This window comes from Chiloscyllium punctatum, chromosome 32 (genome assembly GCF_047496795.1).
Source record: "Chiloscyllium punctatum isolate Juve2018m chromosome 32, sChiPun1.3, whole genome shotgun sequence".
In the NCBI taxonomy this organism is placed as follows: domain Eukaryota; kingdom Metazoa; phylum Chordata; class Chondrichthyes; order Orectolobiformes; family Hemiscylliidae; genus Chiloscyllium; species Chiloscyllium punctatum.
Window position 1 is genome coordinate 22,899,502 of NC_092770.1, and position 24,263 is coordinate 22,923,764.

Consider the following 24,263-nt stretch of genomic DNA (forward strand, 5'->3'; position numbering starts at 1 on the left):
AATATGAAGTAGTCACAAATAAGTACAATAGAGAGTTCAACAGAAACTTTTTCATCCAGAGAGTGGCAAGAATGTGGATTCCATTATCAGAAGAACAATTTAGGTAAATAGTATAACTACCAGAAAGGATCAGTTGGACCAAATGGTTTGGTTCTGTGCTGGAATATTTTGTAATGCAAAGTTGAAAACCATTTGAAAAATTAGCTATATATTTTTAAGTACCATTTGTGGCAGTATTTTTCTAAGCAATGGGATTTCTTCTAAAGGTCAACTATCAAGTAGAGCAGAATGTGAGAGGTAAAGCATTTTACATTTACATGATTCAATATGCCCATCATTTGGGTTTTTTTAAAAAACTTGATGAAGAGCAACTTAACTAGAACTAACATCAAAATGAAGTTCACAAGTATATGGAACGCACAGCATTCTGAGAAGACTCTTCGGAAGGAGTCCTATATATTTAACAATTTACTACATCTTCAAAGCTCCTCTGCGGACATGCGATGTAATGAGCAAAATTATAGTCATCAGCTGTGAGTATTCCATCAGTTCAAGGTTAACTATAGGACACTGCACCAATGATCATGAGTGAAAGTACATCAGAAATGCATTGTTAATCTGTGTGCTTTTTTTTAGTTATTTTTCAGTCACTGTGCAGCCTGAAACTGAAATGGTTCAGCAATGTGGTAAGTTTGACAGGAAGTCAGTTACCCTGTCTCACACATTCATTATTGTATCATCAAAAGCTGAAACAATAAGTGGTAAAGTTAATTAAGTGGCTCCCTTTCTGTAAAATTGATGAAAATAAATACATTTTTTGCAGCTTAGTACAACTTAAGCATTTAAATATTTAAATGTTTGGAAAGAGCAGCTTCAGAGAATCTGCATCTGGTCAAATTGTATCTGAGAGAGTAAAGGGGGAAGATTGACAGTTGGTCTCCTTCAAAGATAGGGTAACTCTGGTCTGTTTTTTTTTGTATTCTGTAGAATCATCACAGAAGTAAGACATTTCTAAAAAGCATTCATGCAAATACCTGAGTACTTTACAAAAAGAAGAGTGGACACTGAGCAGGATCAGGACGATCGGGATTAGGTGAAGGCACAAAGCTGATGGCTGGTGATAAGCATGTTTTTGAAAACAGAAACAAGTAGTGGGGGCCTCAGTAGGAAACTTGAATTGTTGAGGAAGATCGATCTTCTATTGGGCAAGGAAGGGGCAACACAGAATAAATTTGAACCATGAAACAAACTCATGCTGGCAGATATGACAAGCGTACAATATTGATCTTTGTAATAAGGAACACCCTTTCCTCCAACTCAAATTCTTGGAAGACAATGAAAGATTTAAAGTGAGAGGAGAGAGAGAGAGGGAAAGAGAAAGAGACACACACAGATTTAAGGACAGAATTTCATAGCTACAAAGCTAGATAGATGATGGTGCAGTCATCAATGCAGAAGCAATTATAAGCAGGGATGCTGAAAAGGCCAGATCTGATGAAGTGGAGAGATCTCTGTTACAGGGATGGAACAGGTAAAAGAGATTTACAGGAATTTGAAAACAAGGATGAGTATTTTAGATTGAGGAGTTTCTAGACCAGGAATCAATAGATGTTAACAAATATAAGCATGGCTGCGACACAACACTTGATATAAGCAGCAGAGCTCTGGATGAGTTCAAGGTTATGGAGGCCAGTCAGGAGTGCACTGGAATAAACAAATCAAGAGGTTACAAAAATACAGATGAGGGTTTCAGATAAGCCTAGGCTGGCTGACTCGGGCAATATCATGGAGGTGGCAGCAGATAGTTTTGGTGATGGTTATGAACATGATTAGAAGCTATAGCGAAGTCAGATAAGACACCAAAGGTGAAACAGTCTGGTTCAGGGATGGAATCATTGGCTAGAGAATGGAGTTTGTGATGACAACCAAAGCTGATAGCTTTCATCTTTCTAATATTTAACTGGATGAAATAAGCAACAGTGAACAATTTGAGAGGTAGCACCGAGTCAAAGTATATTTGAAATCTGAAGCAATCTTTTTCCAAATTGTGCCGCTAACTCTAGCACATAAGTAAAACAAAGCTTACAAAATGATAAAGAAATATAAAGCAGGTACACTCAGGAACTGAGCAACATACCATAAGCTAACAATGTACTTACGTTGCCACTCCCAGTGGCCACTGATAAACATCCTCCTCATTTACCCAAGGGCTGTCATACACCAGAAAAATCAAATCAATAAATCCTCCGTGTTTTTTGAGGTAGGGTTCAATCCAGCCATTTTCACACTGCTCATTGCCAAGGAGAACTACAGCGACATGTTGAAGTTTGTGTGTCTGGAGGAGTGTCTGTACATAATGCAACCACTGGGTGGCAAACTTGATCTTTCCTTCTTCCCTGCCATTTAGCACAAGCACCACATTCTCAGTATCTAGTGGGATATTTCCAGGGACTGCTGAAGGACCAGTGTAGAAACTGAAGAAAAATAAAGTAAAAACAAATAAAAATAAAATTAAATAGGCAAAACAGCATATCCCTTCCTATTGTACTGTTGAAAAATGCTTACAGCAAGAGATCAATTTAACAATTAGGAAAAGTATTCACATTTCATTATCAATCTGGGGCAATGTACTGTTCAACAAATTATGGAATCATTAAGCACTGAGGAAAAATCGATTAAAGAGTTCGCTGAATAATCCTTCCCTGCTCTATGTCATAACCCTGTTTTAACTTTTCTATTCCAGGATACTAATTCCCTTTTAAAAGTTGCTATTGGATTTATTTCTGTTACCTCTGGGCTAATAAAAAAACTCTTCATGTCCTCTTGGGTTCTTTTGTGGCCGATTTTAATCCATATCCTCTATTACCAGCCCTACTATTACAGGAAAAACGATCTCTGCAAAACACCACATAATCTTGAACACCACTACCATATCCCCCCTCATCATTCCCTTCCCCAAGGAGGATTCAAGTAATAATTTAATTAATTTGTGACAAGAACTGAATTATTTTTATTATTATAAAGTATGTTAGGTACAAAAATATTTATCTACTTCCCCAAGAATATGCTAAATTCTGAAACGTCATCCTGTAACTCCAAACCCATTTAGCATTTCACCACAGAGTTAACAATGCTTAAAATAATTCTCAATTACATGGATGGAGTGAAAGATAGGAATTTAAAGAACATGAAGCAAGGTGGAAAGAGAGAAGTAGTTAAACATAACACACTTTCAAACAACGCAATCTAGATTTTTGAGCAAAAAATGTAAGTATCTTTCCTGCTACCGACAGCAAGATAACTTATAATTCCCTGAATTAGTTCTAAATCTCTTTTTGACAACAGGAATTAGATTTATTGTTCAAAGTTCCCTGGCAGTATTACATTTTATTACAGATTTTTAATATCTGAATACAGGTCCACTGCCTATCTCCTTCCTGCCTTCTATTCACTACCCATAAACTAAAACCATTGCATGTTGTTGAATAAGTCATCACTACAAAGCACAAATGTGGTGTAAAATTAATAACTGTTGGTATGGCATAGATTAAGGCATTAGGAAAGACATTATAGAAAGTTAGTTCCTAACTATAGCTTCAAATTTGCTTTGGGTAAAATTCACTCCATTATGCAGAACAAGATCCAGTTCATGTGATAGTAAAGTTTACCTAAAATGTAAATTTCCAGCCTTCAGTTGCCCTTCTCTCCAGTGAGCTGTCACATCATTTGGTGTAAGCTGGCCCCCAAGTATATGCTGCCAGAGATAAAGCCCTATTTTAATGAGGAAGAGTTTAGAGCTGTAGAACTGAAAGCCAGGTATCATGCAACAGTGTCAGTACTAGGCATATAAACCATTGACTTCAGAAAGACGTTCTTAAATGACATTATTTTTTCTACGGATACAGAAGTGATATATAAATATTGGCAAATTCTTAATATAGGACTTGTACCTTATTCCAATCCTCTATGGTACAAACTCTTAAGTATAAGAAGAAACTTCAACAGTTAACTATTCTTTAAGTCAGTATGTTGATGATTTTGAATAGTGATGGTATCAGATTAATGCAGTGGGTTCATAAGCACTGAGAACTGGATCAAGAATCCCTTCTAGCCATCAGAAGCATTTTAATCAGAACCCAGGGAACCATACATATGTTATTTAAATGTACCGTATAACTCAGAATCCTTCAAAATATGATTTGTTTTCTTGGCAATTCTTTTGCATTCAGAGGTGCACTGTACTGCTTGGATTTATCCTGTCGATACTGGATAGTTCCAGATTCCTTGCCAAGGCAATCTTTTGTCAGCTTTCATAGTGAAGATTTCAGTAGCATTGGACAGCGTCATCATCATAATCCAACTGTACCTTCATCTGACATTCCTCTGCCTGTACTTGCAGTTAGGTTTGTTGTGTAGTGCTCAAGAGCTGAATTTGATCCATTTTTATCTCACTAAGCCAGGGCTGAACTAGAATCCTTGCAGTGTGGATATAAGCCATTTGGTCCAACAAGTCCACAGTGACCTTCCGAACAGTAACCCATACCTCTACCTTATTACTCTACATTTCCCCTGCCTAATCCACCAAACCTATACATCCCTGAACACCATGAGCAATTTTTGCATAGCCATTCACCTAACTTGCACATCTTTGGACTGTAGGAGGAAACTCCACACAGACAGTTGCCCAAGGCTGGAATCGAACCTGGGTCCCTGACGCTGTGAGGCAGCAGTGCTAACCACTGAGCCACAGTGCCATCCATTTAAATTTTTTTTAGTAGTATCCCCAATAACATTCCGACTGAGGTGTACTCCCGGTTAGACCCCACTTGAAATGCTGTGAGAACCTCAGGCAGGATATGCTGGTCTTGGACAAAGTACAATTTAAGTTTAAAAGAATGATATTTATTCTTCAAGGTTCATGTTATGAGAAGTGGCTTTGCAAATTAGGTCTTATTTCTCTAGAATTTAGAATATTAAGTGGCAATCTGATTGAAGTCTTCAAGATATTAACAGGAAAAGACGGGAGGTAAAGACAAATTATGACCACTGGTTGGAGAATCTAGAACTTGGGGCATAGTCTAAAAATTATGGCCAGGCCGTTCAGGAGAGATGTTAGGAAACACTTTCACACAAAAAAGGAGGCAGAAATTTGAATCTCTCTTCAACAAACAGCAGTTGATGCTAGATCAGATGTTAATTTTAAAGTTGAGATAGGCTTTTGTTAAGCAAAGACATTAGGGGACATATGCCAAAGTCAGGTATATGAAGTTAGGCCACAGATCAGCAATAATCTTACTGAGTGATGGAATAGGCTTAAGGGGCTGAATGGCCTACTCCTGGTCCTATTAGTTAACATAAAATGGATTAAGAATTTGACCAAGGACTTTTTGGTAAGCACACCTCAGCAACTCACAAGATGAGCTTGTAGAGGCCACTGGGGAGCATCAGATATATTTTCAAACAGACAGAGGAGGGCAGAATATTTATAATTCTAAACAGTCCCACAGGCTGGTAATATACTGAATGAGGTTGGAGGCTTCCCATATCTCTGCTTTGTGTCACATAATCAGCAAAGGCTTGAATCAGAAGGAGAGGTGAGACAACCTGGAGTGCAAATTCAATTTCCCCACCAAACATCCTGTCCCTCCTACACTATTAGGAAAGGAATTCCAGGATTCTGATTCAGCAACAGTGAAGAGGTGGAGATATAGTTCCAAGTCAGGACAGCATTGGCTTGAGAGGAACTTTAGCAGTGCTTCTATACGTCTACTGCCCTTGTACTTCCAGGTGGTAAGTGGTAAAAGGGTATGGATTAAAAGGGTTGAAGAGTTTGAAAACTCTTGGTGAGTTGATGCAGTTCATTTCAAAGGTAGTACACAGGACTGCCACTGTAATGGAGGAAGTGAATGTAGAAGGTGATGGATGGGGTACAAACAGGCTGTTTGCCCTAAATGGTGTTAAGCTTCTATGAGCCAACCAAGTGGAGAGTGTTTCATCACATTCCTGACTTTTACCTTGTAGATGATAGACAGGCTGTGGTGGCTGTGGGTGAATAATCTATCGCATAATTCACAGCCTCTGACAGCCAGAGCACTTAGATGGCTTGTCCAGTTCTGAAAGATCACTGGACCCCAGGCATTGGCTCTGCTTTCTCTCTGCAGACGTTGACAGACCTGCTGAGTTTTTCCAGCAATTTCTGGCTTTGTTTCTGATTTCCAGCATCTGCAATTCTTTGTTTTTTTTAGTTCAGTTAAGTTTCTGGTCAATGGTATGTTGACATATAAATAAAGGCAGGATTTAAGATGAAATATAGAACATTTAGAATAAAAAAGGGCTTTCCATTGCCATTCCTGCAATATGTTTGCAGATGTAGGCGTGTACTGTACCTTTAAAAGAGTGTGGAAGCTGGCACAAACCTAGAGAGGCACAGAGTGTGCTGAAAAATTTTAAATGGTAAATTTGGTTGTGAAACAAATAGCTGGAGCTATGTTGCTATGATACACAACAAATTCGAATTTGGCCAATCAATTTAAATGATGCCACAAGATACCAAAATCCAATCGAATTTGAATTTCAATGTTTTGATGATATCAAACCAATGAGACTGTCCAATGTTTTGGGGTATATAAAATTAGGTATTGTGAACAGTTAGCTAAAGTGGCAAAGAGCACCAACAAAGATATGGCCTGCACAGCCTCTCTCTGAAAGATATCTTTTCATATAAAATTTGTGAAGCAGAACACCGAAGAAAAGACCCTGGGAAGTACAGACAAAGATACCAAGGGAACAGCGACAACTGGCTGGTTTTGAAATTTGATTGCTATTTATAAAGTTTATCGTGGGAGGGAGGGGGGTTTATCAGATCAATATATTGTTGTGGAGTGGGAGGTAGATAAATTGATCATACAAAGGAGGATTACCGTGTAGATAGTTGCTGTTTAATGTTATTGTGTTTCTCGGAGTTAAAGAATAAATTGTTAAACTTTTTTCTTTGCATAGAGGGATTTTTGTAGTTCTTTGTCACTCATACTTTAACAGATTATAAGGCGAGGTGAGCTTTTCTGTGGGTCTGGTTCAAATTAGCAGAACTGTTTACCCCGTGTCGTAACAGTTTGGGGGCTCACGTCTGTGATTTGAACAGGTTTAGACGGATCCAGTCTGAGATTTGGATAGATTTGGGGTGTGAAAATAATGCCCAGCAGATTTAAACACTTGCCGGTTAGTGTCCTAGATCTTTAATTTTGGTTACTTGTGGTTGGTTAAATTAAAAGTCAGAGAAATGGCTCTTAAAATTACTAAAGAGGTTCTGGGGTTTGAAGATGATTCCCAAAATTGCCAAGAAAGTTTAGAAAGAAAACACCATACTCTTAGAATTAACAAAGAGGTTAGAATTGGGTTTCACCAAGGACAAAAGTAAAGCTGAAATTGTAAGGGAATTAGTCAAACACTTAGGTGTTGTCAGAGAAATAGACAAGTTCAGTAGAATTAGAAAAACTTCCATTTTCCTCAATTGTAATGTAGTTAGAAGATAAACAAAGAGAGAGAGAGGAAAGAGGGACAGACAAAGGGAAAGAGAGAGAGAAGAGAGAGAGGATAAAGAAAAAGAGAGAAGGTTCTTAGCTGAGCAAAGAGAGACAGAAAAGAGAGAGGAAAAGAACAAGACCGTTCTCAGCTGAGCAAAGAGAGAGAAGAAAGGTAGAGAGAAAAAGAGAGCGAATTTGAACTTGAGAAGTTGCGACTTAATCAACAAAGTCAAGTCAACAGGATGGAGATTAAAAGAGAAGGTAGTGATCTTTACAAATATATCAAAACTCTGCCACATTTTGAAGAGAAAGATGTCAAAACCTTCTTTATTTCATTTGAAAGATTGACTAGGCAGGTGGAGTGGTCAGAGGACTTGTGGGTAATGCTAGTTCAGACTAAACTAGTAGGCGGAGCTAGTGAGGTATTTGCAGAGCTGTCAGATGGGGGTTCAGGAGATTATGAAGAGGTCAAACAGGCTATTTTAAGTGCTTATGAATGGGTACCAGAAGCATACAGATAGCAGTTAAAAACATAAAGAAGGAACCAGGTCAGACCTATGTTGAGTTTGAAAGAGTCAAACATAGTAATTTTGATAGATGGGTGCGGGCCTTAAAAATAGATAAGACCTATGAGACTCTAAAAGAGATTAATCTGCTGGAGGAGTATAAAAACCTACTTCCAGAGATGATTAAGAATTCACGTGGATGAACAAAAAGTTCAGGAAGTGAGAAGAGAAGCAGAGTTAGCAGATGAATACACGTTGGTGCATAAAACAAGCTTCTGGCATGAATTTCATCCTGTGAGGGATAGAAGATGGGACAAGGGGAGATCCTACACTATGAAACAAAGAATAGAGAAAACTAATAAGTGTTTATCACAGGTTAAAAGAGAAGCCCAATTGGGTGGAAAGGAGGTGAAAGCACTCACGGGTTTTCAATTTGGTAACGTCACAGTGCTGGTCGTTAAAGAAAGGCACTGTGGAAAAGAGATGGCAAAAGAAGCTAAGCCAGTGGCATTAATGAAAATAGTAAAGGAAACCCCAAGAAAAGTCGAGGAGTTGCAGAAGAGTGCACAGCTTAGGCAGGGGCTGGGAATGGAGTTAGTGCCTGATCGCTAAAAAGATTTCGCCTCGGTGGGTAAAATTTACTCAGAAAGAACAGGGAGAGAAGGACAAGTAGTTATAATTTTGAGAAATAAAGTATCCAACCAGTCTCTAATAGTAAGAGATGAACAAATTTTCACTCTTTCTGACCTGTTACCTGAGATATTGTTAATTTGTGGGATAAATTGACAGAAATTTAGCATTCCCCTATGTAAGATGAGGTTGGAGTGCCAACTCAGGACTGGGAAGTAACAGTGGGAGTGACTGACAGAGTATCAGTTCCAGGAATCCAGTTTGTTCTTGGTAATGATTTAGCAGGGTCCAAGGTGGGAGTGACACCCCGTGTTGTGGAAAAGCCCAAGGAAGACCCTGAAACTGAGAAGTTAAAAGAAAAGTATCCTGGTATTTTCCCAGACTGTGTAGCAACAAGATCCCACTATGATAAGTCACAGCATGAAGCAAAAACTAAAGAGAAAGATGAAGGAGTTGAGGTTCAGTTAGCGAACACCCTGTTTGACGTAATGATGCAGGAAAAACCTGAACAGACAGAGGGTCAGGCAGAAGTATTCAGTCCTGAAAGGTTAATGGACTTGCAACAGAAAGCCGAGACAATAAAAGATATATATGTTGTTGCTTATTCCGAAAAGGAGGTAAAGGATATTCCTGAGGGTTATTATCTGAAAGCAATGGAGAAACAGATGTTAGTTACTGCCCAACGGAGTGAGGAATCAAATTCAGATGTTGTGGAATTTGATATGCCTCAAAATATGTTAAACAATGAGGACGTCCCTGAGGGGTAGAATAGGTTAGTAAACTATCTGTCTCAGGAGCAAAGAACACAGTGGAAAGGCTTGTTACAGCAGTATGAAGGCATATGTAGGAATAAGATAGGGAGGACTAATGCTATTATGCATGAGGTAGACATAGGGAATACTGTTCTGATAAAACAACACCCCTATTGACTTAATCCTTTCACAACCAGACAGGTCCAGAATGACGTGGAGGCCATGCTCAATGAACATATCATTGAACCGAGTCAGAGGGAGTGGAGTTCGCTGATTGTCTTTGTTCCCAAACTTATCGGGACTCAACAATTTTGCGTGGATTATTGGAAGGTCAACTTTGTAACGAAATCAGACTCATACCCAATACCGAGATTGAAGGACTGTATTGATAAAGTTGGACAAGCCAGTTACATCACAAAGTTGGACTTACTGTGTGGTTATTGGTAGGTACCTTTATCAGAGAAGGCAAAATAAATTTCTGCATTTGTAACCCCAAATAGGCTGTATCAATTCAAAGTGATGCTCTTTGGAATGAAGAATGCACCCACCACTTTCCAACAGCTCATGAACAGACTTGTAGTGGGACTAGCAAACTGTGCAGTCTATTTGGACGATATAGTGAGCTTTAGTGAGTCCTGTGAAGATCACATGGTACAGTTAGTAGAGATCTTTTGGCTGATTAAGAGAAGCAAAACTGCTAATGAAGCTAAATAAAATTGAATTCGCAAAAGTAGAGGTGACGCTCTTGGGACATAACATGGGTCATGGAAGGTTGACCCTAAGGAATGCAAAGATGAAGGCCATTGTGGAATTTGCATAACCAACCTCGAAAGAAAAAGTGCTTCGATTTTTGGGACTAAGTGGATTCAATCAGAAGTTTGTAGTTTGTTCCAAATATCAGCAGCGTAATGGCACCATTAACAGATCTGCTGAAGAAGAACACAAAATTTCAACGGACAGAACAATGCCAGAAGGCATTTGACAATTGAAAAACAATATTAACCACTGCACCAGTTTTAGCTACACCAAACGTTTTGAAACCTTTCAAAATTGCCATTGATGCTAGTGATATTGGGGTTGGAGCTGTACTGCCACAGGAAGGTGATGATGGAATTGAACTGCCAGTTGGTTATTTTTCAAAGAAATTCAACACCCACCAGAGAAAAAAAATATTGAGTTTGGTACTGGCCTTACAACATTTTAATGGTTATGTCATAAACAATGTGTTGGAGATGGTTGTGTACCCAGATCACAATCCTCTTACATTCTTGGAATGTTTTAAAGACAAGAATATGAGACTATTTCATTGGAGTCTTATGATACACACTTTTAAGTTACAAATCATACATGTTGCGGATTGTAAGAATGTATTAGCAGATGCGTTATTGTGGATTTAACTGATCAAGTATAGATGAGATTAGCAACTTTTCAAGGTTTTATATACATATATATGGGAAGAAGTTAATATGAACTTAGAGTAAAGTCATATGTATGTCATGATAATGTGCTTAAGGAATAGAGAAAAAAAGCCATATTTTCATTGTGATAGTTCATTTTCTTCCTTAAGGGGTGGGAGGGGAAGATGTTATGAAGGTGTAGGTGTGTACTGTACCTTTAAGAGAGAGTGGAAGCTGACACGAACCTAGAGAGACACAGAGTGTGCTGAAAAATGTAAAAAAATGTAACATTTCGTTATGAAACAAATAGCTGGAGCTGCGTTGCTATGGTATATAACAAATTTGAATTTGGCCAATCAATTTTAATTATGCCCCAAGATACCAAAATCCAACTGAACTTGAATTTCAATGTTTTGATGACATCAAACCACTGAGAGTGCCCAATGCTTTGGGTATATAAAATTGGGTATTTTGAACAGTTAGCTAAAGCAGCAAAGAGCATCAACGAAGATATTGCCTGCAGAGCCTGTCTCTGAAAGGTACCTTTTCATATAAAATTTATGAAGCAGAAGACCAAAGAAAAGACCCTGGGAAGTACAGACAAAGATACCAAGGGAACAGCAACAACTGGCTGGTTTTGAAATTTGATGGTTTTTTTGGTAAAGTTTATCGGGGGGTTTTATTGGATCAATATATTGTTGTGGAGTGGGAGGTAGATAAATTGATCAGACAAAGGAGGATTACCGTGTAGACAGTTGTTGTTTAATTTTCTTGTATTTCTTGGTGTTAAAGAATAAATTGTTAAATTTTTTTCTTTGCATAGAGGGATTTTTGTAGTTCTTTGTCGCTCATACTTTAACAGATTATAAGGCGAGGTGAGCTTTTCTGTGGGTCTGGTTCAAATTAGCAGAAGGGTTTACCCCGTGTCGTAACATAGGACAGACTAAAACTGTGAGCAGCACGTAGAAAGTCAACACCAAGCTAAACCAGATTATTCTGGTACGTACATATAAATGGCCACATAAAGGCTTGGGCTCAGAAATACATGCAAATGTGCCTAAATTGTTGACAACACTAAATTTGGGACGATAGGCAATAGGATCAGAAATGGCTCATAACTCAGAATATGTCACAGGATGAACAGAAGAGTGCAGTATTGCACGTACATTTCATGGAAATACTCCATGTTCTGACTTGTACAGATTGAGACTTTTCGCGTCTTGAATGAGATTATTTAACTTGCCTCAAGCATTGCCTTTGTCCGGGAACCATCTGTCACCTGTATTTTGCAAAGACAATGCTTGCTTTGTAGCATAGGGTTACTTATTGATGCAAAGTTAATTCTGAGACCTGCTCTTTGCTCAGCAGCAGCTGGAGGCTGCAATTAAGTTCAACACTTATCTCCAGCAATAAAGAAGCGACATAAAGAAGTTACATGACTCATCTCAGGCCTCTTTGATGCATCTCTTATAGCATGCTCACTAATGGGGAAAGAAAGCAAAAAACAAGAGAGAGAGAAATGTGAGTGGAGTCAGGAAGATGTGGATGGAGGACATTAGGTAAGATTTAACCACATCTATAGAGTCATGAAAGCAGGGCTACCTGTTTACATGCTCAGTCAAAGGAAATTAAGCAAAAATAAAGAACAGTCTCGGCCCAGAATGTGCAAAATTACACAGTTCATAGATTTGAAATCCCATTATCATGGAAGACAACTTCAACTTCCTTCCTGAAAGTTATGAGAGATGTTCAGACAATTTATTCAGAAAGGAGGTCTCAGCACATCACCCAAACGCATCCATCTAAATTGAACAACTATTGCTGCAAAATATATTCTCACAGTATTTGAAATTCATTGGAATATTTTTTGTACACTCATGTTAAAAAAAATGCAGCATTGATGTGCATAAACAAATATTTCCAAAATGAATTTACCGATTGCAGCTTTGCCCCAGATCTGCACCTTTTTCTGTCTGGGTCGGTGTTGTAAAATTTGTTTCTGAAATCCCTGTAGCTGAACTTTATGCTGGACAGCATTCTCCATCTTTTCATCCTCTTCCCATGGATTCCACTCATTATCCTGTTCTGGGTGTTGAAAATCATCTTGCTCTTCAACAATCTGCAATGGATGGGTACTGTCTGCAAATCCATATTAAACAAAGTATATGAAAAAAAGTCTCCATCTCAACATCTTAGGAGCAAAAGGATTCTCGCAGAAAAACTCAGATGTGTTTACGGAGTACTAATAACACAATATTTGCTCCCAAAACAATAGAATCTTTTACAGAAAATAAACCATCATTTATTATAAATACGCTTCCCCTGTTTAAGGCTTTTCTTGCAATTTTTTCTTCTCTGCTTGCCTAGCTAGGATTAGCCTCCACAGTTGCAGGCTGCCTTCCAGTGTGTTAGCCAATTGGCTGTTATTCACACATTAGCTATTTTATTGACGACGCCAATGGAGACAGTTTCTCACTCTCTACTCATGATTTTGAGTGCCTCTAGCAAATCCCCCCTCAACATTCTCTTTTCCAAGGAAAACAGCTCTGGCTCAATGAGCTAATTATAACTACTCCACAATCCAGAAATGCTGAGAACAAGTGTAGTCTCCAGCTGCTGCCACCAACTGAGCAAAGAGTGGGTTTTCAGAATTCACTCAGTATCAATATGTAACCATAGGCTGCAAAAGCAAACATTGTCTACATAGAAGACAGGTGACAGATGTCTAATGCAAGATTAGAGGCAATTTAACTAATCTCTCATAAGTCAAAGCCTGGGGTATTTCCGGAAGTATAAAAGTCTTCAGCAAATGTCTGACAAAATCTCTGTGTGTGTGTGTGTGTGTGTGTGTTGGGTTGGGGGTGGCAGAGAAAAGCCCTTCCCAATATTGAGGACAGTTCATTAAGATTGGAGAAGGAGGCAAGTATGCTGAAGGAATTTAGCTCTTTGGAAGAGACAGGAGAACAGAATTTGACAGAAATTTGTCATGAAATCAGAAAAGAAGTGGTGGTGCGGCAAATTAGAAGTTGACAGATTTTCAGTAAATTGGTAAGTCTAAGGGTAAATTTGCAAAAGGCACGAGGGGAGAAAAATGTGGCTCAGGATGTTTTATGTGGATCCGAATTCCAGATGCATTAAGTCATATTGCTCCTTTTGCCGATATACCTAAATCAGAAATAACTGAAATATTCTTCCACTCTGAACACAAATTGAAAGATTAAATCCTTTAGCTCAAAAAAAAGACACTGAACCAAGTTTTTGACAGACCAGCTTGACCCAATAAGAAATGGTCTGCTGTCAAAAATTTGGTAGGTCAGTGGAAGAAAGTGATACCACAATGTAAAGACTAAATAGCTTTGAAATATTAAATCAAAGCAGAAAATACAGATGAAATAGAGAAGTCGTTCAATTAAAAAAGGCTTGACCCTCATTCCTACCATTTTCATGGCATTATCCAATCAGACTGACTCCAAAGTGTCAGGAACAAGTTAGCAAAGCACAGACAAGAATGTACTTTTATTAGCATATGTATAGACTTTTGTGGACTTATAACTGCTGATTTGATTAATATAGATGTAAAATGAGCACTAGCTTCTCAGATGGAGTTTATTATGTTGATTTTGTAACATTTTCAAATCAATGTGTTCTCTTGTAAAAACTACTGTGGATGCCAGAGATCCAGAATAAAAACAGAAAGTGCTAGAAACACTGGTCTTTGGAAGAAGAGTCATATTAGTTTTGCAACATTAACTGTTTCTCTCTCTCTGTCTCTCTCTACAGATGTTGTCAGACTTGCTGGGTATCCTCAGAAATTTCTTTTTTTTTTGTTGTAGATTCTTAAGGGTCCACAACACAGAAAAAGGCCCTTCAATCCATTGAGTCTGCACCAGTCAAAAACAACCACTTAACTATTCTAATTCCATTTCTCAGCACTTGGCCAAAATACTTGTATGCCTTAGTATCACAACTGTACATTTAAATGTTATGGGGGTTTCTGCCTCTACCATCCTTACAGACAGCGACTTTCATATTCCTACTACCCTGTTTCCTGCCTCTAAACCTCCCTTACCTTAAACCTATGCCCTGAGTCATTGATCCTCCAACATTAGGAAAAGTTCCTTCCTGTCCCTAACAACGTTACATATCTCAATCATGTCCTCTCTCAACCACCTGTTTCCAAGGAAAAGAGCCCAGTCTATCTAATCTCTCTTCATAACCAAAACTCTCTAGTCCAGGCAACATTTTGGTAAATCTCCTCTGTATCCTTTCCAGTGCAACTACATTCCACCTATAACGTATTCCATAATTTCAGAACTGCACACAATACTTTAACTGTGACTGAACTAATACTTTATACAGTTCCAGCATAACCTCCCTGCTCTTAAATCCTATGCTTCTGCTAATAAAGGCAAGAATCCCATATGTCTCATCATTTTATTTACCTGCACCACTACTTTAAGGGACTGGTGGACATACACACCAAGGTGCCTCTGATCCCCAATGTTCCCCAAGGTTCTGCTGTCCGTCATGTATTCCCTTGGTTTGGTCTGTCCAAATGTATCAGCTTGTACTTATCCTGATTGAATTCAATTTCGCACTTATCAGTTCAACTGACCAGCATATCTTCATCCTCCTGTAATATTTTCTTGCACAGATGTTTAGAATCTATACTGTGCTTCTGTTTTTGGCATGAATTAATAATTCATTTATGATATTTTATTACATTAAGGCACATAAAAGCAGCAAAATATTCATAGTTTCCATTAACACAATAGATTTCCTTTGTAAAAGCAAAAGTGAGTGGGATCAGACTGGTAGATAGCTCTTTGGTCACCCCCAAGTGGTTTCCTGATGAAATAATGTGAGAACCACTAATCAAAGACTTGGCTTCTGAAATTCAAATTATTTTAATTTCTTTGTTATACTAAACTTGGTGAGGTGCAGGTAGGTAGAACACTGTGATTAAAGATAACCTTGAAGTCTCAAAATAACTAGAGCAAAACATCTAAGTGAATTGAATAATTGTACTCAAAATTTAATCTCAAGTGCAAAACATGGGACGCATTTCATGAACATTGATTAAGAGCTAACAATGAAACTGAAATATTCTTAGCAGATTTTACAATCAACAAATTTATGTTCATTGTTGATTTGTTTCGACTAATATTCATGGAAGATAAGCATTAGTTTCTCAGAAAAGGTTTGTGTTGATTTTATAACTAAAGTTGAGCACATTGTGACCACATTTGCAGTGATTTAGTTAGTTGGCAGAAGAAATAGAAACAGCTTAAAGCCATACAGTCCCTTAATTCTGCTCCACCATAAGAAGTCTGCTAACTTCTATTTTCTCATCCCAGGAAGGGTACTACTACATCGGAGAGGGTTCAGAAAATATTTACCAGAAGGTTGCTGGGACTGGAGGGCTTGAATTATAATAAGAGGCTGTACAGGCTTGGACATTTTTCACTGGAGCGTAAGTGATTGAGGGCTGACCTTATAGAGGTTTATAGAATCATGAGGGGTATAGATAAGGTGAATAGTAAAGGTCTTTCCCCTTGGATAGGTGAGTTCAAAACGAAGTGAAAAATCACACAACACCAGGTTATAGTCCAACAGGTTCAATTGGAAGCACTAACTTTCGGAGCGCTACTCCTTTATCAGGTGGTTGTGATGGAGCAGCGCTCCGAAAGCTAGTGCTTCCAATTAAACCTGTTGGACTATAACCTGGTGTTGTGTGTTTTTTAACTTTGTACACTCCAGTCCAACACCGGCATCTCCAAATCAGTTCAAAACTAGAGGGCATATTTTTAAAGTGAGAGGAAAAAGATGTAAAAGGGACATGGGGGCAACTTTTTCACACAGAGGATGGTTCATATGTGGAATGAACTGCCAGAGGAAGTGGTAGATGCAATTACAATTACATCATTTAAAAGACATTTGAACAAGTACATGAATAGGAAAGGTTTTGAGGGATACAGGTCAAATGCAGGCAAGTGGGACTAATTTAGTTTGGGAAATTTGATCAGCATGGACAAGTTGGACTGAAAGGTCTGCTTCCGTGTTGTGTGAGTCTATGGCTCTGTGACTCTAAATCTCTTGATACCTATAGTGGGAAAAAAATATCAATCACAGCATTGAATTTAGTCAATTACTTAGCACCCACAGTCCTCTGGAGCAGAGAACTGAAAAGATCCACAACTCTGAGTAAAGAAATCTCTCATCTCAGCCTGAAATGTCTGAAAAAATTATCAGAGTATTTTGAGACTGCAATAAGCAGGGCGAATAAAGAGGCACCAATGCATGTATTATCTTTGCATTCCATAAGCTACCACATAAAAGGACACGGCACAGAATAAGAACTCGTGATTGGTAGAAGGGTCGATGTATTAGCATGGATACAGGATTGGCTAAATAACAGCAGAGAAACATCAATAGGTTACTTACAGATTGTCAAATAAAAACTAGTGAAGCTCACAGGATTCAGTGGTGGGGCTTTCAACTACTTAGAAAACTGTGGATGCAGGAAATCTGAAACGATCACAGAGAATGCTGCAGAAACAGATCAGGTCTGGCAGCTTCTATGAAGAGAGAACTTGTCCAAACTGAAGAAGAGTCACAACAGATTTGAAACATTAACTGTTTCTCTCTTCACGCTCTCTGCCAGACCTGCTGAATTTATTCAGCATTCTCTTGTTTGTTTAGGATCCATGGTAATGACTTGGACAAAGGACCAACTGTCCTACAGCCAAATATATATTGGCGACACAAAATAGGTGAGAGAGCAAGTTGTGAGGAGAATACAAAGATGTGAGTTTACATACAAGACAGAAACAGGAGTAGACCACTCAATCTCTACGCCCACTTTACTACTCAGATTATGGCTGACCAGTTCATTCTGTCTTCCTGCTACCCCTATAATTTTTCAGCCCTTTCCTTATCAAGATTCTATCTGATTTAACCTTTAAAGTAATCAAATAATCTGCTTTCACCCCTGGTGGTTTGGCCCGCTTTGTATTGTGTGTTTAGGTTTCCTTGAGTTAGTGATGTCATTTCCAGTGGTGATATCATTTCCTTTTTTTTCCAAGGGGGTGGTAAATGGGATCCAAGTTTGTTGATAGAGTTCCAATTGGAACAGACCATGAATGGACAGGCACAGTACAACAAGCTATTGACATTAGATAGTGACAAACACAGAAACTGAAAAAGCTAGGCCTGCAGAAAAAAAAAGACAAACTTACACAAACTAACAATGCAGACAACACAGAAGCATGGATAAAAAACTTATCTGACCTACTCTTAACAGAAACTGAAAAAGCAGTCTGAGTAAGAGGATTAAATTACAACTTCCAGGATGTGGACAAGAAAGGTATCTTAGCAGCATTAGAACTAATACTGAAAGACAACAAACTCACAGAAGAAACCCAGCAAACCATCAGACAGACAGCTGCACCAACATTAAGCAGGAAAAAGGAAGGAAACACATTCAATACACAAGAAAGTAAAGCACTAGAAGGACTAAAAAAAATTGTTATCCTATTTGCGGACAAAGGATGCTTGACAGTCATTCTAAATCGAAGAGACTACATTGAGAAAGAGAACACACTGCTTGCAGACACCAACACTTACCAACAAGTAGCGATAGACCCGACCCCACAATTAGAAAACTGAATCACAACCTAAGCAACAAACTTCAGAAATATGGAGAAATAAATAAGACTCACTTCCAAAAAATGAAACCAGACAGATCCAACACACCACGCTTCTACGGATTACCCAAAATTCACAAACCAGTAGCCCCCCCCCCCCCTCAGACCCAGAGTCTCTCTACCTGGAATACCAACTTACAGAGTGGCCAAGGAGCTACACCACAGACTAGAACACTGAGTAGAAGACTCACGCCACTCCATCCACTCCACCCAACAAGTCCTGAAGACCATCAAAAACACTAAGATAGAAGAAGATAAAATAATGGTGTCATTTGATGTAACAGCCCTATTCACATGTACCAACATCAACCTGGTCAATGAAACACTGACTACACCAGTATAAGAACCAAAGACACATACACCAAACACCACCAACTTCATCAGCAAGGACAGTATCATCAAGCTAGTGGACCTATGCCTTACCACCCACTTCACCTTCAATAACAAAACCTACAGACAAACCAACGGAACACCCACGGGATCTCCGACATCAGGGTTCTTAACAGAGGCAGTAATGCAGAGACTCGAACAAATAGCTCTGCCAACCATCCAATCCAAATTTTGGTTTCGCTATGTGGATGACACCTTTGTCATCACTAAATGAAAGAAATTACAGGAAACCATCAAGACCATCAACAATACCCTTAGGTGGCATAAAACCCACTAAAGAGGAGGAAAACAACATCAAACTGCTATTCCATATGTTGCAGTAGAGCGAACAGCCAATGGGAAAGTTCAAACCAGCATCTACAGGAAAACAACACATACGGACCAAATATTGAACTACAAAAGCAATCATCCCAACACCCACAAACGAAGCTGCATCAAAACAGTATTTCAACGAGCTAACACACACTGCAGCACAGAGGAACTCCGAGGAGCTGAGGAAAATCACCTATACAATGTACTAAAATAAAACGGCTACCCAATGAACACAGTCCACTGTCGATTTCTCAGCAACAAACCCAAACAAGCAGACAAAACACATCCAGAAACTCGAGTCACTCTCCCCTACATCAAAGACATCTCATAAATGACTACCAGACTACTCAGACCACTTGGCATCATGGTAGCCCACAAACCCACCAATACACTAAATCAGCAGCTAATGAACTTGAAAGACCCTATACAGACAACAAGCAAAATTAATGTCATTTTCAAAATACCTTGTAAGAACTGAAACACTACATTGGTCAAACAAGCAGAAAACTAGACACCAGGATACATGAACATCAGTTAGCCACAAAAAGACATGACCCACTCTCACTAGTATCTTTACATACAGATGAGGAAGGACACCAATTTGACTGGGACAACACATCCATCCTAGGACAAGCCAAACAGAGACACACATGAGAATTCCTAGAAACATGGCATTCCAACCGGAATTCTATCAACAAACACATTGACTTGGATCCCATTTACCACCCCCTGAGAAGAATAGGAAATGATATCACCAACCCAAGGAAACCTAAACACATAAATGAAAGGTTGGCCTTACGACCAGTACTTCACTGGAGGTTCACTGATGATGTTACCTGGTAGGGTGACGAAAGGTCTGAAAATAAACCTTCCAGCTCAGCGAGTGAACTTACATCCAGAACCTCAACCTGAGCTACAAACCTTCTCAAAACTCACTCGCTCCAATGTCTCCTAACCTTCTGAGAAAACATTTCTCCACACTTGTGTCTTGAATGGGTAACTTCTTATTTTTAATTAATATCCCCTTGTTCCCCTACAAGAGGAAACAAACTTTACACATCCACCTTGTCAAGACTGCTCAGGATCTGTCACTGGACTCCAAATGTTAACCCTGCTTTGTCTCCGTATTGTTGAGTTTCTGTAGCAATTTCTGTTTTTGTTTCAGACTTTCAGTATCCACTATTCTTTGTTTTACATCTGCTTATCTTTATCAATAAAGATATCTGTATCAATAACTCAACTCAATCTTCTAATCTTCAATGGATGCAAGCCCAGCTTTGCTATATAAAACAACTCACCCATGCCAGGTATTATTAGTCTGATAAACCTCTGAATTGCCTCCAGTCCACTGACATCCTTCCTTAAATAAGGAGACCAACAGTTCTCCAGATGTGATCGCGTCAATGGCCTGTATAACTGAAGCATAACCTTCCTACATTTATATTCAATTCCCTTAGCAAGAAATTATAACATTTTATTAGGGTTCTTAATTACTTCCTGTATATTAATCTTTGTGATGCATACATTAAGATGTCTTGATTTAATGGAGAAACACTGAAGAAAGCTGTAACACAAAGGGGCTTTGAGGTACTTGTGTGCAAATCACAGAAAGCTAGCAGACAGATGCAGCAGGTGCTTGGGAAGACTAATGGAACGTTGGTCAGGATCACTTGTAGTACAATGGTACTGTCCATACTGTTGGGCTTGTAGGTCTAGGTTCAAGTCCCACCTGTTCCAGAGATGTGCAAAAAATATCTTTGAACAGCTTGATTAGAAAATATGAGAGGTTTGAGCACCATTAGAAATGAAATGTTTGCCCTTATTTCAAGGGAATTGAAGTTTCATAGGAGGGAAATCTTACTCCACCTATACAAGGCGTGAGTGAGCTCACATCTGTACTACTATGAACAGTTTTAATCCCCTTATTTAAGGCAAGGTATCATTTCATTGGAGGCAGATCAAGGAAGGTTCATTGGGATGATCCTGGTCTGAAGGGATTATCTGATGAGCAAAGGTCAAACACATTAGGTCTCTACTCATCGGAATTTAGAAGAGTGACAGATGATCTCATTGAGACATATTGGACCTTAAGGGGTTTGACAGGGTAAATGCTGAGAAGATGTTTCCCATCATGGGAGAGTCTAGGACCTAAGGGCATAGTCCTAGAATTCAAGTCTGAGGTGAGAAGGAATTTCTTCTCTCAAAGGGTGTCTTTGAGTGTGTTTGGAACTCCTTCCTAAAGACAGCTGTGGGGGCAGAGTCTTTGTGTATATTTTAAGGTTGAGATAAAATATATCCTTGATCAGTAGGAGAATCAATACTTTTGGGGAAAGGGTAGGAAATTGGATGTGAGGAATTCTGGATCAGCTATGATCCTATTGAATGGTGGAGCACACTTGAGGGGCCAAATTGCCCCCTCCTGCTCCTATTTCTTATGGACTTATTTCTGCATCTCAGAGAATTGCATTCTCTCACTATTTAGGTAAAATGTTTCCGTTTATTCTTCTTGCCGAAATGGATCATAATGGATAATAATGTCTTTTCCCACATTATGCTCTATTTGTAACCTTTGCCTTCTGACTTAATTCATGTTTGTAGCTTGGGAGCCCCATATGCTCCTGGTGTGGGGATAACACACAAGTATAGGTAGAGGATTATGTTCCTGTCAGAAAACAGCATGTATAAATGGGTCTCTTTCTGACAGGCAGGACGTGATTAATGGGACTGCACAGAGATTTGTTAATTTATATTAATGATTGATTTAGGGGATGTGAAGGCTTGGTATTTACAGACAACACAAAGATAAGTTGGAAAATATGTTGCGAAGAGGACATAAGGAGTTGGCAGATTGATTATAGATAGGTTGAGTGACTGGGCAGAAGTCGGGCAGATGGAGTATAATGTGGGGAAATGTAAAGTTATTCATTTTGGCATGAATAATTAAGCAGAGTCATTATAGTCCCAGAGGACCAAAGAGCTGCTCTCTCATTAACGAGAGATAAGTGATGGTAACATGATTCTTAGTTTAATCTGAGGGTTGCCATGACTTAGTTGAGGAGGTTGAGAAGTCAGGACCTTCACAGGAACCTCACACAGTGCAAGAACTGAACCCATGCTGTTGGCATCACTGCATAACAAACTGAGCTAAATTATCACCAGGAGCAAAGTATTACTTAAGTGGAACCCAAGTGAAGAATTCCGAGGTGCAAAGGGATCAATGTGTTTGCATGTACAAATCACAAAATGTTAGCAGTTGCAGCAAGGGATTAAGACGGGTAATAGAATGTTATTCCTAATTTTAGAAAGGCATTGAACAGAAAAGGGCATTGGCGAGAGCAATTCTTGAAAGTTGTGTGCAGTTCCATCTCTTTATTTAAGGAAGGATGCAAATGTGCTGGAGGTGGTTCAGAATGAAATTACGAGACTGGAATTAATGGGCTATCATCAGAGCCAGAGAGTCACAGACATCCAGCACAGAAACAGACCCTTCAGGCCTACTATTCATGCTGACCAAATTCTCCTGTTCCAGCAACCTCCTGGTAAATAGTTTCTGAACCCTCCACAATTTAATAATTCTCACCTAGCAAAACAAGCTTGCAGCATTATGTTAATGCACAAGTTATGTTAAAAAGTTCTCTCACTCTCTCTCTCTTCCACTTATTAAAATATGCAATGAAAATACTTTTGAGATTTATTTTTAGCCGTTAAAGGTGAGATTCCATCTTCCTCTTGTGTCACCACACACCCTTAACAATTAGGAATACTGTGGTATGCCCTGTCCCTTGACTGTAAGACTATTCACCAAACAAGCAGGATTTGTGTGAAGATTAATTGAACATAGGAATTAGAGGTAGTAGGCCATCACACCTGCACTACCAATTGTGGCTGATTTTCTGCCAAAAAGCTGTTTTGCCATACTATCTCAATATCCATTGATATCTTTAACATCAAGAAATCTATTGATTTTTGTCTTGAATATATTCAACGACTGAACATTCACAGCTCTATGGAATAGAGAATCCCAAAAATTCATCACATTTTGCATGAAAAAGATCACCTCTGTTTCGAACAACCCAACTCTTATTCTGAGACTGTATCCCTTGGTTCTAGACACCCAAGTCTAGGGAAACAGCCTTCCTGCATCTACCCTGTCAAACTGTGTAAGAATGGCACGGCGGTGAATTGGAACAGGAATTTTTAGGGTAGCAGGACGACATTAGTTGACATGGAGAGACCATGAAGAGTGGGTAGTTGTCTTATGACTGGGCTTATTTCCACTGGACTCTATAAAAGTGAATACATGTTAGCACACAAGTTCGGAAATCATCTTGACAAGGTGGGCGTGGAAATAATGCTTTCCATTAAAGGGGAGTCCAAAACAGAGGATCCCCCTTTTATGACAGTGATGGGAATTTATTTTCTCCTCAGACTGTTGTGCAAGTTTGGAACGCTGCTTCAGAAAATCTGGAGGTGAGATCACAAGAGTATTTTAAAGACACAGACAGCTAGATTCGTACTGGAATGAGAATCAAAGATAATTTGGAGCAGATGTGACTGTAAATTTGAAACACAAATAGGCCAATCATCATCACACTGAATAAGAGAGGTGGCTCAAAATGCCAAGCACCCGACTCTTGCTCTTGTTACTTATGGTTGATCCCCTCATTCAAGAACCAGGATCCAGTTCAAGAGTTACAAACAAGGAGTAAAAGTCTCTCCACATCTGTCATAACATGTTCGACAAGACATTTACACACCTCAACAAAATAATTTCTAATTCTTCCAAACACCAGAGAGTATAAGTCTATTCCACAGCAATTTTGGTACAGGATCTAGTTCTAGACATCTAGTAATTTGGGGTGGTGGGGAAAATGAGATGGGGGAATGTGGGGAGTTGAGAAGGGATGTTGACCGGAGGGGTGTGATGGAGGATCGCTGGGGTAGTGGGGAAAATTTGTCAATGGGCTCTGGGGGTTGATTAGAAAGGGGATGTTGGGGATCAGACTGGGAAATAGGTATTACAGATCTTGGGGGGGAGGGGGAGATG

At 39.0% G+C, this 24,263-nt stretch overlaps 1 protein-coding gene across 5 annotated transcripts in view; it reads right to left on the reverse strand.

Moving 5' to 3' along the window:
* Nucleotides 1-24,263, reverse strand: part of rxylt1 (ribitol xylosyltransferase 1) — a 58,453-nt gene that overhangs the window by 28,397 nt on the left and 5,793 nt on the right. For 3 of the 5 annotated variants that reach the window (XM_072551902.1, XM_072551904.1, XM_072551903.1), the window contains exons 2-4: nucleotides 12,744-12,947; nucleotides 3,669-3,771; nucleotides 2,160-2,474 (exon numbers count right to left, since the gene is read on the reverse strand). In XM_072551902.1, coding sequence (XP_072408003.1) covers nucleotides 2,160-2,474; nucleotides 3,669-3,771; nucleotides 12,744-12,947 — 622 coding nt within the window. The remainder of the gene's footprint in view (nucleotides 1-2,159; nucleotides 2,475-3,668; nucleotides 3,772-12,743; nucleotides 12,948-24,263) is intronic. The other 2 variants (XM_072551905.1, XM_072551906.1) reach the window with 1 other exon arrangement.